At 50.9% G+C, this 17,002-nt stretch overlaps 1 protein-coding gene and 1 long non-coding RNA gene across 3 annotated transcripts in view; both read right to left on the reverse strand.

Annotated features, from left to right (window-relative positions):
• Positions 1-17,002, reverse strand: part of FAM174B (family with sequence similarity 174 member B) — a 243,143-nt gene that overhangs the window by 166,738 nt on the left and 59,403 nt on the right. The window contains exons 3-4 of one of the 2 annotated variants that reach the window (XM_047863500.1): positions 16,503-16,572; positions 10,371-10,893 (exon numbers count right to left, since the gene is read on the reverse strand). In XM_047863500.1, coding sequence (XP_047719456.1) covers positions 10,789-10,893; positions 16,503-16,572 — 175 coding nt within the window. In that variant the 3' untranslated portion in view covers positions 10,371-10,788. Of the gene's footprint in view, positions 1-10,370; positions 10,894-16,502; positions 16,573-17,002 lie in introns of those variants that run through there. The other variant, XM_047863501.1, reaches the window with a different exon arrangement.
• On the reverse strand, positions 1,022-4,110 carry LOC125168401 (uncharacterized). The gene is made up of 3 exons (XR_007153124.1): positions 2,837-4,110; positions 2,159-2,246; positions 1,022-1,213 (listed from the first exon to the last, which is right to left on the reverse strand). It is a non-coding gene; the product is annotated as an uncharacterized LOC125168401 (long non-coding RNA).

A 17,002-nucleotide genomic window follows, 5' to 3' on the forward strand; every position in this document is an offset into this window, starting at 1 on the left:
CTCTGGGCTGTCAATTTCAAGGGAGTTGACAGTCCTTGAAGGAGCTCAGGGGTGGGGAGTAGGGGCTAAATGTGGCCTCAGAAACTTGGAAGTCAAGCTGGACGCGAGGCGGGGGCAACCTCCAGCGATCCTAACCCAGAGACAAGTAACTACAGACTGTAAACCAAACGATTTTCTTTCTTTCTCTTTTGGGGAAACACACACACACACACACACACTAAATAGTCTGGAGAAAGGCCTGGTGTCTGCTGTATGCAAAACAACCAGAGAGAAGCAGCTCCCCTTGGGGGCAGCATGGGAGAAGCAGGGACTTTCCAGAGGGTCCCTAAGGAAGGGTGAATGCGAAAGGAACACAGCCCATCCGACACCCAGTGCCGACCTTGCAAGCCCGGGAATGTATGAATGAGGGTGAGGCAGATTTTCTCCGTGCTCGCTCCAGCTGGATGCGTGTCTCTAACAGCCCTTTGCCTCTCTTCCCCAATCGGGAATCATGCAGCCTTGCATCTGGGAGCACAAGGCCACATGCAGTCACCCCAAGGCAAAGTCAAGGGAGAGGCGGACTCTGCTCACCCAAGAACATGCACCCCGCTCCGTGCTGTTCCTGGAACCCCGCCCCGGATGCTGTCAGCAAAGAACCCACAGGATTGCCTCTTGAAAGAAGAACAAAAACCAGCCCAGACCATATACCAGTTGTCCCTGGACCTCACCCACAAATTCTTCCAGGTCTCTGGAGGCCCTCCTGCTCCTCATGGCCAGGGCGGGGGTTCTAGAAATGAAGAAGGGCCATGTCCCCGGGCTTGGTGCTCACTGACAAGCCAGCCAGCTCACTCCTCAGCTCAATCTTCTCTGCCCTCCCGCCAGGTCAGCCCTTTCCGGGCTCAGAACTGCCTTTGCAACACCTGGTCCCCTATCGTCCCCCATGGTGCCATTTGTTTCTCCCAAAATGCAACTCACAGTGACGGTTAGAGGCCCTCATGGTCACCTTTAAAAAAAACAAAACAAAACAAAACAAAACACTGAGTTGGCACAGGTGGAGGAAGGGAGTTTTAATAACACGGGTGGAGGGGCAGGTGGGGATAGAGAGACTCTCATGCTCTGCGGAGGGGAACGCCAATGGACGTTGATTTCCTTTGAGGGAAAACCTGGTATTGAAAGTTTTCTGTAGTTGTCATTCTACCTTCTGACCCTGAACTCCCACTGTTGGAAATGTAGTCTAGGAAGACAAGGTATGTGCACAACGATTTAGCTAGAAGAAGACTTACTATAGCCTGATGTATAATAGCAAAATAAAACTAAGTCACGTCTAAATATCTAAGATGAGAAGTTGTTTAAATAAGTTTTGAAAGACACATGCATTGGAATAGTATCTAATCACCATATTGGACGAAAGAAGGAAATACCAGTTGCCTCCAAGGCCAACTCGGTAGCTCAGGGGCAGGCAACCTCTCACCGAATCAATCCTCTTTTGTAAGTGTTGAGGTTTGATCCATTTGGACCATTTAGGTAGATAGATAAAATTTTAAAGGATGTTTTGGAGGAATAGTAGCTCGGACAGAGGAAGTTATACAAGAGATAGTGAAAAAGGTATGTCGCAAAATAAGAAATGTGCTGCACGACACCCATTTCTACTAAAAACAAAACAAAACAAAAAAAAAACTACAGCAACAAAGTCTGGAAGGCAAGGACTGCAAGGTTTAACAGCGTATATTGCCAATGGATGGGATTAACGGGTGATTTTCATTTTGATTGTTTTGCCTCCTTATATGCATTTCCCAGCTTTTCTGTAAGGAACGCGCAATCTTTGTAGGGATGGGGGAAGCAATGAAAGTTACTGTTAATGTTTGAAAAGTGCTTCAACCATGAGTCTTGCCCTTTCTCTCCTTCCTGTCCTGGCCAAGCTTCTAGAAAGAATAGACAGACTCTCTGTCTTCTATTTCCTCACCCCTTCCCTCACCCAACTCCACCCACAAAAATTGCCTCCTCCGCCTCCTCCCTTACTCCCCAGAAATCTGGTTTCCGCTTCCACCTGTCCCCCAGAAATACTCCCCAGAAATGTCCCGCCTCCATTGCCAAATCCACTGGATGTTTCCAGCCCTCCTCTCACTGGCCTCCATGCTGTATTTGTGTTCAGTGGACTTAACATTAATTTAGTACCTACTGTGTGTCAGGCACAGTGTTAGGCAGGCACTGGAGGGAGATATCAACCCTGAAGCCTCAGGTCAGTGACCCCAGAGTTCCTGCACTTGCTGGTGGAACAGAATGCCCAAGTGGGTACACGAGGGACAGCCCACCCAATCGTGCCTTCTGGATTCTCCAGCAAGCTCTCTTCTCCCCCATTCCCAGCCCCTGCCCCTGTCTGGCTCCTACCCCTGTCCCTTACACATCTGTCCCCATGGATTTCTCCTCTCCACTGCTCCTCTCACCCTCCCAGCTGCCTCACTCCTATTATGGAAGGGTCTTGAGTGCTGATGCCCAACATCAGCCTGGCCCAGCTACATTCCCTTCCATTGCCCCTGAGGCCACAAGACACCTTGTCACCCAACTCTGTTCCTTTCTTAGTTTGATGGCTTCTCCCCAGGGCCACCCCTACACATACAATCATCTACCTCCTCCAGTCAAGCCCTACCCCCCCTTCCCCCACTGAGATCTGTCTCTTCATACTGCAGCTAAAGAGTTTCATCCAAAACACCCACCGGACCCCCTCGCTCTCTTGCTCCTCACCAGTCTGAGAGATAAGACCCCTGCCCCCTCATTCCCACTCCACATCCACCCCTACTTGTTTCCTGGATACTCAGGCCCCCATTTTCTCAACCCTTGCTCTGTCACACCTCTATACCTCGACCCAAGCTGGGTGCCCCCGTCCCTTGGATCTTCTCACAACCCACTCCAGCCTGGCTAAGTCCTTTCTTCATCAGGATTCATCTCAGCCTCCCTCTCTGTTCCAGAACCTTCTCAGGAACGCCCCGCCCTGGGTGGGTGGCTCTCCTCTATGGTTCTGTCATAATCCAAGAAGAGTGCTCACTTCATTATATGGAGGTGACTCACACACTTGTGCGTTTCTCCCAAATCAACGGTCAGCTCCCCTGCCCCCAGGACAGCCAGCGTGAATAACCGCTGTATTTTCAGCTCTTAACACAATGCCTGGCTGATGTAGGCATGTCATGAGTTGAACTGGCGGCTGCTATCATCACAGAAGGAAACCAGCAGAAAGCTGGCCACAAATGATGGAGCTATTTCTTAAGTCTGAAAGCACCCAAGGAGAAGCCATTCGCAAAACTTCCTTTTCCTATGTTGTAACCAAGGTAACCCAGATACCCCAGTGATGAGCCCCTGGCTGGAGGAGGAGGCCATCAGGAGAAGGGGGCATCGTGTCCCACGGATGACTCAGGTTGTGTCCCTCCACCTGCTGTTCACCCCAGCCCAGCAAGGAGACCCTCCCTGCCCAGGCCAGGCCACCCTGAGGGCACCACTCCTCTCCCCAGGGGCACAAGGTTGATCTGAAGGCTTTTGTCCCATAGAAGAGTGGGGCCCTGAGCCCTCCAGCAGGAGACCCCCCACCCCGCCCCGCCAAAGGCACCCATATCTAACACGGAGGTGAAGGGGAGCAGAGGACCAGGAGAGCCACGCGTTCTGAATCTCACCCACAAACGACCTCAAATCATAGAATGTGAATCTATGGTCTATGGATCTATGGAATCATTCTCTCCAAATGAGGGTCCTCCTAGCCATTGTATTTTTATAAGTGTTTAGCAGCACTTTTTTTATTAAGCATCTAAATAGAATATACCACCTACAATTTTTTGTACCAATTCTGGCATTTTTCTTCTTTTTTCAAATATTCAAGGTACTCAAAAAATGGAAAAGGCCAGGCCTCTGTCCATCTCTAAAATGCCCTCTCAGTGCTGACACACAGGGCAGGTGGCAATTCTGAGGAGTTCGAGTGTCAGAAGCAAGACCGGCCTCTTCTCCAGCCCCTCCCAGCCCCTGCCCACCCTCCAGCCTCTGCACACACTTGGTGAGTCACAGGGACAACAGAGCATGGCAGCCTGTGAGGAGGCAGGGCTCCCAGGGGAAGGGGACACCTCCACTTTGGGGATACGGGTTTCCTCTGTCGCCCTGAGAAGGGAGAAAGGTTATGAAATTCAGCACATAAATCCCCATACAGCCCTGCCCCATTGCTGAACTGAATGCACTTGGCCGGGTGCCTGCTGGGAAAGATACACACAAGAGCCCAGGGAGGACAGGAGAGGGGCCATACAAGGGGGCCAAAGTCTCCCAGGCCCCAAAAACCTCATCTGCTGGGCCTGGCAAGTCCACTACATCAAGTTTTTCTTCAGCTAAGGCAGAGAGAGCCCCTGGAAAACCATCATCAGGCAGTGACAAGAGGGTGTCATATGCAGCCCTGACTGGCCCAAAACCCATGCTGGGAATTAAGTTCATAATTGAATCATTTATCACAAGTTCACTGGGCATTTCCAGCATGCTCGCTGCTGGGTCCCCACTCGAAGATCTGGACCGCGTCCTTGAGGCATGATAGTCCAGCCCACTTGGCTGCAGAACCGGGACACCAACTGCTGAGAATTTTAGCGAGAGAAGATTCCAACGGCAGTTGAAGGCAACGGTCAAGAGCAGCCCCAGAAAGGCAGAATGCACAGTCCCGGGAGGGGTGCTAAGCGGGGACAGGCCCCTTGAGGGCCTGCGGGAGAAGGCTGATGGGAGGGAGGAAGGAGTGAGCAGAGATCCCAGCTGGCACCTGCAGCAAGGAGAAATGTGACGAGCTCTGGGAGGAGGAGGAGCGGGCTCTGTTATCAGATGGCTTAAAGGCAAACTCTGCCAACCTCTGTTGTGTCCATTTGACACAGCCACTGTGCTAACTGGCTGTTTCTCAGCCCAAAAGGCAGAGGGATCCCAGCTGCCTGTAGGGCCCAACTATCGGTGGGTGCTATGAATCACGATCAAGCTTGTCCCGAACATGCAACCATTTGACAGACACAAATCAGCAATGGCACGTTCAGAGTTGCTGGCCAATGACAAACCTGAGCAGGGGATACGCAGAAGAGATGTCTGTGAGCCGGCATACTGCCCTCTGTCCATCAGATGGTGTCCATGATGATGCCACCTGAACCCATAAAGGGCTGCCAAACATTCCTGGTTCAAGGTGCCCTCGGTGTCTCAGTGATGCTTTGCAGTACCCCCAGGCTAAAAGATACACCTGATGGCCCCATTAATAGGTACTTAGGTCCAAACTACTTGCTAGCACGGCACCTGGCAAATGTCCCCGTGTTCACTTTGAACATTTAAAAAATATTCTGTGGCACTCTTGTGAGTTCGCTGCCATGCCCTGGGACACCTGGGCGCAGAATTGACACAAACCCTGGATTAAGAGTCCTGCAGTACTTAACTACCTGCTAACAGAGTAAGAGACGGTAGGCGTGTGTGGTCTCAAATTGTTGTAAAATCTTATTTTGCAAAAGGTCACTCTGTCGCCCGTGTGGTTTCCGAGTGAGTTTCCTTTCTCCAACCACCTTCTAATTAATACTAAGTCTTCTTGGGAACCTTTGCCTGTAAAGGGTAGTTTCGTTGACTCAAGTCCACACAGTGGAAGTTGGAAGATGTTTCCAAGGGCCTCAGGAAGGGTTTTCACTCACACGGAAGTTCAATCTGCAACGTGCATCCCATGTGAAAGCAACAATGGCAGTGAAATCCCATTTCAGGCGGTTGGATTCCCAAACTCATCCAAGCTGGCATTGCCTTCACATCCATTGTGTGCCTCTGTTTGTACCCAGACAAGTTCAGGAACCTTCTAGAGGGCGGACGTTCTGGCCTCCGGCCTCTGTGGGTCCCCTCCCCACCCTGCCCCAGGCACAACGCTAGCCAACAGGGGCTCTCCAAAGTGCTTGTGGAAATAGTCGTGGGACATGGCCACTAATGAACAGCCACTGCCACCTCAGGGTGTCCCTGGGGATGGTGGAGATGACAATAACAAGCTAAGTGCCTTCCAGACAGCCTCCGCTGTCTCACGTGGGCTCAGTAATGAATCCGAGGCAGGTAGGATCCTTTATCGGTACTCCCAAATGGGAGCAAACAGAAGCTGCAATCTTCTGGAAGCCCAGACCTGGAAAGTAGCATAGACTAGACCCAACCCCCAAATCCACAGCTCCTCTTAGCCCAGATCATTTTTCTACCCTCTATGTGGTGCACTGAGCCAGGGGCGTGGGTAGCCTTGGGCAGCAGGGAGGAGGGGCACACAAAGGAACAAGGGAGGAGGGGGGAAATGAGAGAAGGTTCTCTCTCAGCGGAGAAATAAAAGGGGTTTTGAAGGAAGCAAAGAGCAGCGCACACTCTAAGCTTCGAAAGCCAAAGCTTTAATTTCACACCGGAATCCCAATTTCCTTTATTTTTGCACGCTGCCCACATCCTGGGCACTGACAACTTTGACCCACCCTCTTCCGCATCTCCACAGTGATTAGCAAGCACAAATAATTTGGTAAAAAATCCTCCCAATGAAATTAAGCATGTAATCTATATTCAGGGCAGTGTGCTAGATTCTACATAATTTTTTCCTTAGTAAAACATGCCACCTCTCTCTGTAGCATTCTTACCACCCAGATTCAGGGATGCTCGACACAGGACATCCTCCTAGCCGTGCCATCACCCCTAGCAACCACTCAGGGCATCACGTGTGTGTGTGTGTGTGTGTGTGTGTGTGTGTGTGTGTGTATGTGTGTGTGTGTGTGCATGCACACACACACACATACACATTCAAATATTTTCTCCTCTCAGTGTTCCGGATGCTAGTCTCTAATTCTTAGTAATTTGCAAAGCATTCCTGTAGTGAATGATCAAAGTTTGACACACTTTTGTCTTTCTCCAATGCAGCTCACAGCTAGCAGAGGGAGCGCTCTAACTGAGGAGTCTGGTGGGACCTGCTCCCTCCCCAGACCCTTGTGCTCTCACTCATGGTCTCCCCATGGGGCCCTTTGGGACTGATCTGCCAGGACAAAGGTCTCCAGCCCTGGGGCCTCCCAACTCTTCCATATCTTGGATGTCATGCCTTTAGCTAAGGCAAGGGCCTGTCCCTGCCCAGCCCCTAAGCTCAAATAAGCACCAGGGCCCTGAAGGCTGCTGACACATGCTGACAAACTCCTGTTTTCCCATTCTGCCTCACCATCACCCAGTTCTTCCGGGCTCTCTTTTTCCAGTCCGTACATCTCAGAAGCTAACATGAACAACCACAGTAAGGGAGAGCTGAGGGATCTGGCTACGGCTAGAGACACACTCAGAGGCCTCCACTTTATCCTTGTATTTTGCCAGTTTCACTATGATATGTCGTGCAGAAGATCGATTCAAGTTACGTCTGAAGGGAGTTCTCTGTGCCTCTTGGATTTCAATGCCTTTTTCCTTCCCCAGTTCAGGGAAGTTCTCAGCTATTATTTCTTCAAGTACCCCTTCAGCACCTTTCCCTCTCTCTTCCTCCTCTGGGATACCAATTATGCGTATATTATTTCTTTTTAGTGTATCACTTAGTTCTCTAATTTTCCCCTCATACTCCTGGATTTTTTTATCTTTTTCTCAGCTTTCTCTTTTTCCATAACTTTATCTTCTAGTTCACCTATTCTCTTCTCTGCCTCTTCAATCCGAGCCGTGGTGGTTTCCATTTTGTTTTGCATTTCATTTAAAGCGTTTTTCAGCTCCTCGTGACTGTTCCTTAGTCCCTTGATCTCTGTAGCAAGAGATTCTCTGCTGTCCTCTATACTGTTTTCAAGCCCAGCGATTAATTTTATGACTATTATTCTAAATTCACTTTCTGTTATATTATTTAAATCTTTTTTGATCAGTTCATTAGCTGTTGTTATTTCCTGGAGATTCTTCTGAGGGGAGTTCTTCCGCTTGGTCATTTTGGATAGTCCCTGGCGTGGTGAGGACCTGCAGGGCACTTCCCCTGTGCTGTGGTGTATAACTGGAGTTGGTGGGCGGGGCCGCAGTCAGACCTGATGTCTGCCCCCAGCCCACCGCTGGGGCCACAGTCAGCCTGGTGTGTGCCTTCTCTTCCCCTCTCCTAGGGGCGGGATTCACTGTGGGGTGGTGTGGCCCGTCTGGGCTACTTGCACCCTGCCAGGCTTGTGATGCTGGGGATCTGGCGTATTAGCTGGGGTGGGTAGGCAAGGTGCACGGGGGCAGGAGGGGCAGGCTTAGCTCGCTTCTCCTTAGGTGATCCACTTCAGGAGGGGCCCTGTGGCAGCGGGAGGGAGTCAGATCCGCTGCCTGAGGTTTGGCTCCGCAGAAGCACAGAGTTGGGTGTTTGCGTGGAGCGAGCAAGTTCCCTGGCAGGAACTGGTTCCCTTTGGGATTTCGGCTGGGGGATGGGCGGGGGAGATGGCGCTGGCGAGCGCCTTTGTTCCCCACCAAACTGAGCTCTGTCGTCCGGGGGCTCAGCAGCTCTCCCTCCCTTTGTCCTCCAGCCTTCCCGCTTTCCGAGCAGAGCTGTTCATTTATGACCTCCCAGACGCTAAGTCGCGCTTGCTGTCGGAACACAGTCCGTCAGGCCCCTCCGCTTTTGCCAGCCAGACTCGGGGGCTCTGCTTGGCCGGCGAGCCGCCCCTCCGCCCCGGCTCCCTCCCGCCAGTCCGTGGAGCGCGCACCGCCTCGCCGCCCTTCCTACCCTCTTCCGTCGGCCTCTCGTCTGCGCTTGGCTCGGGAGACTCCGTTCTGCTAATCCTCTGGCGGTTTTCTGGGTTATTTAGGCAGGTGTAGGTGGAATCTAAGTGATCAGCAGGACGCGCGGTGAGCCCAGCGTCCTCCTATGCCGCCATCTTCCCTCTCTCCTTGCCAAAATAATTTCTCCAGAGTAATTAACAGGCGTTATCTACCCAAGGAATGGAACAAATAGGAAGTTCAGGTTCTAAGGAGCTGCCTTGTTTGGGCCAGTGGCCCCACGCTAGCTCTTTATTAATTGCACCACCTGGGATGCTGATAGTGAACTGAGCTTTGGAACATTTCAGGCCTGGCATGGAATGCAGTTTTTACACAAGTGTCTTGTGGGCCAGAAATCCGATTTCACAGCTTATCTTCCGTTAGATGAAAGTGTTTACGGTGTGTCTGGAGCTGGAGTAAGTTCCTGCGGGTGCCCAAGAGCAGGGGCCTCCTCTCTCCTCTCATTAATTTGCTGATGCCTGCACTGACACAGCGGTGAGATACCGGGGAGAGAGCCACTCAGAGGCCTCCAAAGGAGGCTTCTCGTCTTCAATCTTCCTCGTTCAGCTGCCCCACATGTCCTCACTCCACGGAGAGATGGGGCCCAATGAAGTGGTCACCTAATCCCAGGGTGTCCAGTCCATGTGGCCAAAGTAGGCCCTGAGCCTCAGACTTGGCCTCCCTGCACGACTTCAGGGTCAGCTGGGCCCAACAGTGACATCCTAGGGTAGGCCAATGTTCTTCAATTTTTTTTTACCCCAAAACCATGGAAAAAAATTAACTTTTCACCCCCACCCAGTACAGATATTTTTATACAATCTAGATTGAGATATAGGCACAGAAAGATGTAACTATAATCAGAAAAAAACAAAAACAAAAAAACCCACTTACCTTTTCTGTAAACGATACACTGAGGCTTTTTTTTTTAAATCTTGTTGTTTTAAAGTGCTGGCTGTAAACCACTAAACTGATTTCACAACCCACTAACGGTTTGCGACCCACGGTGTGAAAAACACTATTGTAAGATAGGTGATGTGCCTTATTCAGCTTGCCCCCGACAGCCTTTTTTATTCTCAAGGGGTACCAAGGAAAGTTCCAAATCTGAACTGATCTGAGAGCCGCCCCATCCCCCACCCCTCTGCCCCCAGGGAGGCGGAGGGAGCTGGACGCCCAGCAAAGTCTCAGGGAGGCCAGGCCGGGCGTGGGAGGACCCAGCCTGCATCCCTCTCCATGGCTGTCTTCCCTGAACCTCTGCACCCCTCTCTCCATGACGTTTATGAGTTGTTGAGGTGAATGGCTGCTGAGCCCCGGTGGGAGGGGAAGGGGCAGGGAGAGGTGGCCATGAGGCAGAGAAAGAAAAGGCACCACCCTATCGCCGGGATGACGCCTGTCGGCACCACATCCTGGGCACCGGCCTTTGCCCCCCTCCCTTTCTCCCGCCGGGCAGAGGACCCCCATCTTTCAGATCCCAACCCCTTTTCTCCACCCAGAAAACCCCTTCCATGTCACAGGCCTTCCCTGACCCTGAGAATCCAGAGAAGGGTGGGTTGCCACCCACACCCCCAATGGCTGGGGTCTGAGGACATCTGTGAACGGTGTTCAGTTCCAGCTTGAAGAGGGTGAGACCTTGGGAATCACTTGACAGTCTTTTAATTTTGACAGAAGAAATTTGTCATCTTCTGGGCCTCCCCACATTGCCACTGCCCGCCCCCCGGGTGGGCACAGCAGGAGCCCCAGCCGCTTGCCCGCATCTTTACCCACACTCTTTTCTCCATTCTTCTCTGGATGGCAAGGGTCGCTCTGTGTCCATTTGAGACACCCAGTCCCCTGAAAGCGATGGATCTGTTGCGCCCATGAGACTATGTCCAACCAACCAGCTTCTCCAATGACCTATAGCCATGTCGTCTGTGTGTGCCCAGGAAGTCCGGGAGGGATGTGATGAACGCTCCACACAGCGACAGTGATTTCCGCTCTGGGGCTGGGGCAGGGTTGGTATTCCTTGCTGATGGGTCCAGAGAGGTTCCCCTTTTCCCTCAAGAACACAAGGAGCACCTCCAGACTCTCCTTTCCTCTCTTCCTTTCTCCCTGCTTCTTTCACCTCAGTCCAAGTTTCTTCCAGCCCACCCTGGACGTCAGTACGGCGTCGACAGTTAGATGCACCTCTCCAAATGGCATGCTGCAATCTCCTGGAACCCAGTCCTGGGGGGTCAGGGGACATCGTAAGCCCGCGGGCTAGGAGAGGCAGCAGGCACAGTCTTCAGGCCCGTTGGTCAAGGCCGAGGCCTCGGAACCATAAAAGCCAATCCGTGCCCTCAAGGAATTTACAGTGTCTTTAGCAAGAGGTGAACAAATACAGGGAACCGTTGAAGGCAGGGGGGCGGGGGACTAATTGGTTCTTAAGATTCCTAAAGAAGTCTGCATGACTGCAGAGGCCAGTTTCAGCTGGAATCTGAGTGAAATTTAACACTTAGGGGGAGCAGGTGGGGGGACACCAAGTGCTCAGGAACATTTGAGGGAACATTTGGACAGGGATGGAGGGCATCTGCAGAAGACAAGAAGGACGAAGCAAGAGAGGGAGGCAGGGAGCCACAGACTGTCCGGTCACTCACACCAAGTTGGAGAGTTTGGACTTTAATCTGTGGGCAATGGGAAGCTGTTGAAGGTTCTGTGAGCCTAGCGGGGAGGAAATGGTGGCAGGGGAGAATCGCTTGTCAGTGGTGCATGGAAAGGACTGGAAGGGTTGTGTCCGGAGTCTGGGAGACCAGTTGGGAACGTTTGCACAGGCTCGGGTGCCTGGCAGCCAGGATCGAAGCTCATCTGGAGACTTAGGGGACGCACGAGTCAGCAAATGACATTGGGAAGGCACCAGGGAGTAGTGACTGACTTTGCTGGGGTCAAAGAGGACATTGAGGTTTCTGGTTTGGAAGAACTGGGTGCCGTTCCACAGCGGGGGGCTGGCCATTATTTGAGAGCATAGTCAAAGAGTTCATTTGCAGTCAGGTTATAGGAAAGGACTATATCCTGGATGCAGAATAGAAATCCCACCAGAGGGATGAGTCTGATTATACACGTCTTTTCTCCCTCTCCACTCTTCCCCCACCCCTAGACCACATCTCTTCAGGCATCAGAGAATATTTTCCTTGGACCTGGGTCATCGTGCCCTAAGCAATACTGGTGCATCTCAGTAGAGAGATTTGCAACCAGCTGTTCCACCAACCAGGTGACTCAAGCAGAAGGCAGCTCACAGAGGACGGCTGGTGTGCTGCCTAGAGACCCCCAGACCCCTGAACTGACTTGTGCTTAGGGAACAAATGGTGCCACTTGTCTTTCTGTTGGCTCAGTGGCCCACCAGTTCCCACTTCTTGTGATTCAGGCCTTTCTTCTTGACGAGTAGGTTGCAGAGAGTGATGAGGATCTCTGCAGAAAAGTGTGTTAGACCAAGAATGAGGCCAATCCTATTTCCCCACCATCTGATCCATCTATCTACTGGTGCTCCTCACAAGGCACACAGCCAAGTCTACCTGGGCCCAGACGTGAGGGCCACTTTCTATTGGTGCCCACGTCTGGCTATTTCCCCTGAAGTGCCATTTCTATTCACACTCGATGTGTACAGGAGGCCCCTGCTCCTCTCTCCTCTTTGATGTTGTCAAAGCTTCCTAAGGCCCTCAGCTTCTACCTCTGGAATAGCGTCTGTGGTCCCTGATACTTCCTACGTGTGGGAGGAGTGGGGATGGGGCAGACTTTGCAGCAAGGGTGAGATCAGGTAGGGGTTGCTCCAGAAGATGATCAGAGAGGAGAAGGCCAACCTGACCTCTGGGGGGTGGGGGCAGGGTTCCCTAGTCCAGGGCTCATTCTCTGGAGGGTCAAGTGCTCTGGAGTAAGCCCTCCTGTATCTTTCCCTCTGTACTTTGGTCACACCGCCAAAAATGAGCAGCTCCTGTTGACTCTGCGTCGAAAGGTCCCTTGTGCCTGGGCCCTCAGCTGTGAAACCCTCTTTGGCCCCACCCGGGGAGGGGGCTTGTGCAAGACAGGGCAGCTGCCCAAGCCATGCAAGCCACTATAGGCTGTGACCAAGCAGCCCCAGGGATCCACCCCTGCAGGCTACACCTTGTCCAGTGTGGAGGCTCCCTGGACCCAGCCCCAGAAAGGCCTAAGCAAAGGAAACACACAGGGCCCTCCAGGCCACAGTCGCTTCTGATGTAAAATGAGGTCTTTGAACTTGGGGGCCTGGAAGTGGCCCTCCAGTACTAGCGGTCCATGATTGTCTGAAACCCATCAGCTTTCTCTTCTTCATCCCACAACTCAATTTTCCCTGCCTCCTGCACGTCAATGACGCAGGCGGGAGTCCCCCACGATGTGGCCCAGTGCCATGTCCTGGGGATTATATCCTGATTGTTGTTCAACATTTGCCTGAATAGAAACCAGGTGACAGCACTGGAAGGACCCCCCGCTCCGAAGGCGCTTTCACCCCTAAGCATGGATCAAATGCATCTGGTGGGTACAGGACACCAGGAACACGTGGCAGACCCCACCTCCAGATGCCCATGGCTCAGTAGGAGGAGATGGACCAACAAATAAGCAAGAAAATCTAAACTATGTAGCCTTTCCTGGTGGGTCCGAGCCAGCCCAAGGCCCTGCCTTCTCCCCGGTTAGCATGGGATGATGGACTTTCGAATCGGGCAGTGGGGAGAGAGGGAAATAATGTTACTCCCAATTCAACCCCGTAGCCCCAACACCCTTTTAGCTTTTGCTTTATGCTTTGGCACTTTCTTTGTTTTTGGTTTGCAGGTGATTAGGATCTTGACTATTAAGAAACTTTTATAAATTTGGCTGATGTACACTGATTCTTTCTTCCTGGAACCTAGAGTCTCCGCCCATTTCCTGATGGGCACTGTCACCTGGGAGCCCCAACTCCAGATGAGACAGGAAATCTTGGAGTATCGATGATGGTGCTCTCACCAGAAAATGAGGGACACCAGAGATGGTGGCAGAAACTGTCACCAGCCCTCATCCCAGGACCCCCCCAAAGGAGCACCCGTTACCCCTTTATTCTTTGCCCTTCTCTTCAGCCAGGTTCCTTCTGAAACAAATGACCAACTTATATGTTTGGGTGACGTTTTTAAGCCATGGCAACTTAAGCCATTGGCCCAAACTCTCCTGGGGCCTGGGAGACCCCTACCTTTCTTTCTGTCCATTTTTCCCCAGTCAATCATCACAAGGAGGGCCTAGAAGTATTACAGCCTGAAACTAGCTTAGAAGTATGTCAGTGGGGCCAAAGCAGGGTCAGTGGGGGGTGGCGGGGGGATCTTTTCTACAGTAGCTTTGAAGCTGCCATTGAGCACATGTCCCCTGACTCTAAGCAGCATCCCAACTCAAAACAAAGTGGCCCCGATAGCCCCAGATACCGCCTCCTACTCTGTGCCTGGATACTGACAGGTGGTCACGTCCCCAAAAGTGTGTGTGGACACTTCAACCTCCTTGACTTCATAAAGATTAAAAAGTGTCTAGCAGACAGACAGGGTCTCTTCCCCCAGGAAAACAGTGATCTAGAACAATGAGACAGATATTAATCAAATGATGACCCAAGTTTGTACTTACAATTCTAAGAGCAGGGAGAAAATGCCCAGGGTGCTGTAAGCATAGTGGAGGTTAAAGTAGAGAACAGGCCTCTAGAAATTTCTAGTTCCCTCTTGCCCCAGCTGAATCTGACTTCCGAACAGATGATGGTTTTTTCCCAACTTCCTTCCAAATGGTGAGATAAAAGAGCTCCTCTCCTGCAGGTAACTCCCATGTGGATGCCAGCCAGAAGCTGCCCTGAGGGTCTCAATGGTTACTGGGGCTCCCAGAGACCTGCTCCCACAGGCCTCAGGCTGGAGAGACATGGCAATCACATGACAACCTTGCACATGCAGTAAGGCCGAGTGGCTAGATTGTGATTTTAGCTTATTTTTGGTCCTTCTCTGTTCCATATCTCTATCCTTTGGTTTTAAAAAGGCCAGATTGATTTGGAGCCTGGTTCTAAACATGGAAACTTAACTCACTTTGTACCTGCTCCTGGTGCCTTCGCCATGGAGAGGCCCTGCTGCCTTGGGTCATTTGCCCCAAGAAGCTTGGGTCCTTTGCCTCCCAAGTAGGGGGTGCTCAGAAATCCTTCCAGAGACTCAAGTTGCATCGCAGTGTCCAGTTTGCAGCCTGTACCACTTACCTGTGGCTGAACACTGAGAAGTAGACCAATCTCTTTGTTTGTAATCACAGGTGAATTCACAGCAGGAAGGCGATGCTCCCGGGGGCGGATCTAAATGGGCATTTGCCCCCAGATAACCCTCAGCCAAATCTGGTGTGCAGCCTGCCTAGACCCCGGTTGGTTTATTACCTCTCAGAGTGGGCAAAGCTTAATATTGGTCTTCACTTCTTGCTCAACACCCTTTCTCCAGAGAAAGTCCTTGGAAAGCACCTCCTTGGACAGGAAAGGAGGAGGCCAGAAAGTCTGGCGTCCAGAAATTCTGGGATTCAACAGATGCCACTCTGGCTTGCCCTTCCCTGGCTCCTTGGGATCCTATGTGAGTGCTGTGTGACTCTCAAACGTCTCAGGGAAAGAAAGGTGGAGTCTGGCCAGTTCTTCTCGCTGTCAGGTGTGACTGCCACATGGTGTCACCATTGAACACTGACCCTGTGGAGGGTCCCCGGACTTGAGCTTGTCCAGCAGTGACGATGCCCTGAGCAGGCTGTAGACTTCTTCAAGAGAAGGTGACCCCACTTCCATGGTGTTAAACTCAACCTAGGCCCCACCTTTGAGCATGCCTATGAGTATGCATGGGTGTGTACACACACACACACACACACACACACTCGGTGGCTATTTCCAAAGCATGTCCAGCGTGCCTGAGTGACTGGGTCAAGGATTGCTTCCATCCCCACAGAGTGTGCTAGAATCCCATCTCTTCCCCCAACTGACCTCTTCCTTGTGGCCTTACATTGAGCCTGGGCCAGTAGTCAAGGTAGTATTTTATGCCTGAGTGTGGCACACCTTTATCCATCCCAAAAGACTTCAGGACTTTGAATATCAGGAATTAGAGGTTGGAGTCTTTGCCAGAAGGTCCTAGCTCCTATGCAAGTAGATTTACTTCCTCACCTAATTAGCTCTGCATTCAGGAGACTTCTGAGGGCAAGTCAAGGAAGGTTCTATAACAGTCTAAATCCATAAAAAAGCAACTGCTTGCTCTCACTGCTCTCTCTACATAACAAAGAGGGACGTTCAAGTGGGTTTTTCAAAGGGGAGAGATTAGCTTCTCTCAATTAAAAAAAAATTAAGGCAGCTACATTTACATTCTTTCTGTATGTGTGGTCCTTTCTGTCTGCTTGGGGACTATGGTCTCCTCTAATGATCTTTGATTCTGTTTACTCCACTAAAGAGTTATCAAAACCTAAATTCTAAGACTTTTTTAGCCCAGGCAATGGGCCTTCCCTGTTTAGACATGGAAAAGAGAATATTTTCCCATGAGCTGTTCCTCTAGAAACAGATTATTAATCTAAGCAGAAAATCTCCCTGACTCATAAATAGCACGGGTAGTGTTAAATGTGGTCTATAGTATACATCTGAAAAAATAAAATCTAACTTCGTTTCTACCAGAGGCCAGCACCATGGATTATATCACATCGGGCTGCGTTTATCACCCTTCTTTAAACTTTTAAGATATCTAACTGGGATGATTAGAAACCAAAATGTGAAAGGCTGTATTGGCCACATGCTGCTTCGTAGCAGAGCTGTGCGAGTCTGTCCAGCAGACAACTAAGAGAGGGTTTCTTACCTCGCTGCCTATCAAGTGATGGCTCCTCGAACTGAACTCTTTGGGGTCGGCTTCGGACGAACTGTCGAGCCTGCAGCCAGGAAAAAAATAAAAAATCTTCCTAGTCAGAAACCACATCTAATCTTCACGAATTATTATCAATTTCTCTTTGCCATAAAAAAAAAAAAAGCTCAGATAATATACGTCCTTGATGGAGGGCCAGCATATCTGTCCATGAGATCCAGGGAGGGGTTGGGGGGGTGGGGTGTACTGGGGAGAGGAAGGAAGAAAGCAGGTAAATTAGAACACTCATTTATTACATATAGTGTCAGATTATTTGACATTTTTACAGTAAGCAGTCGCTTTCATGCTTTTATAATTCTTAATTTTTTTTAAGTTCCAATGTCAGTTCTTTCTTGATTAAACCCAACTATAGCTGTCTTCGGCTACTATTGTACCCAAGAAACAAGGATTTAAGCACAGTGGTCTAGAGACAAATTAGCTTGCTGATTATCACCCCA

The sequence above is a fragment of the Prionailurus viverrinus genome, chromosome B3 (assembly GCF_022837055.1).
Source record: "Prionailurus viverrinus isolate Anna chromosome B3, UM_Priviv_1.0, whole genome shotgun sequence".
Lineage (NCBI taxonomy): Eukaryota > Metazoa > Chordata > Mammalia > Carnivora > Felidae > Prionailurus > Prionailurus viverrinus.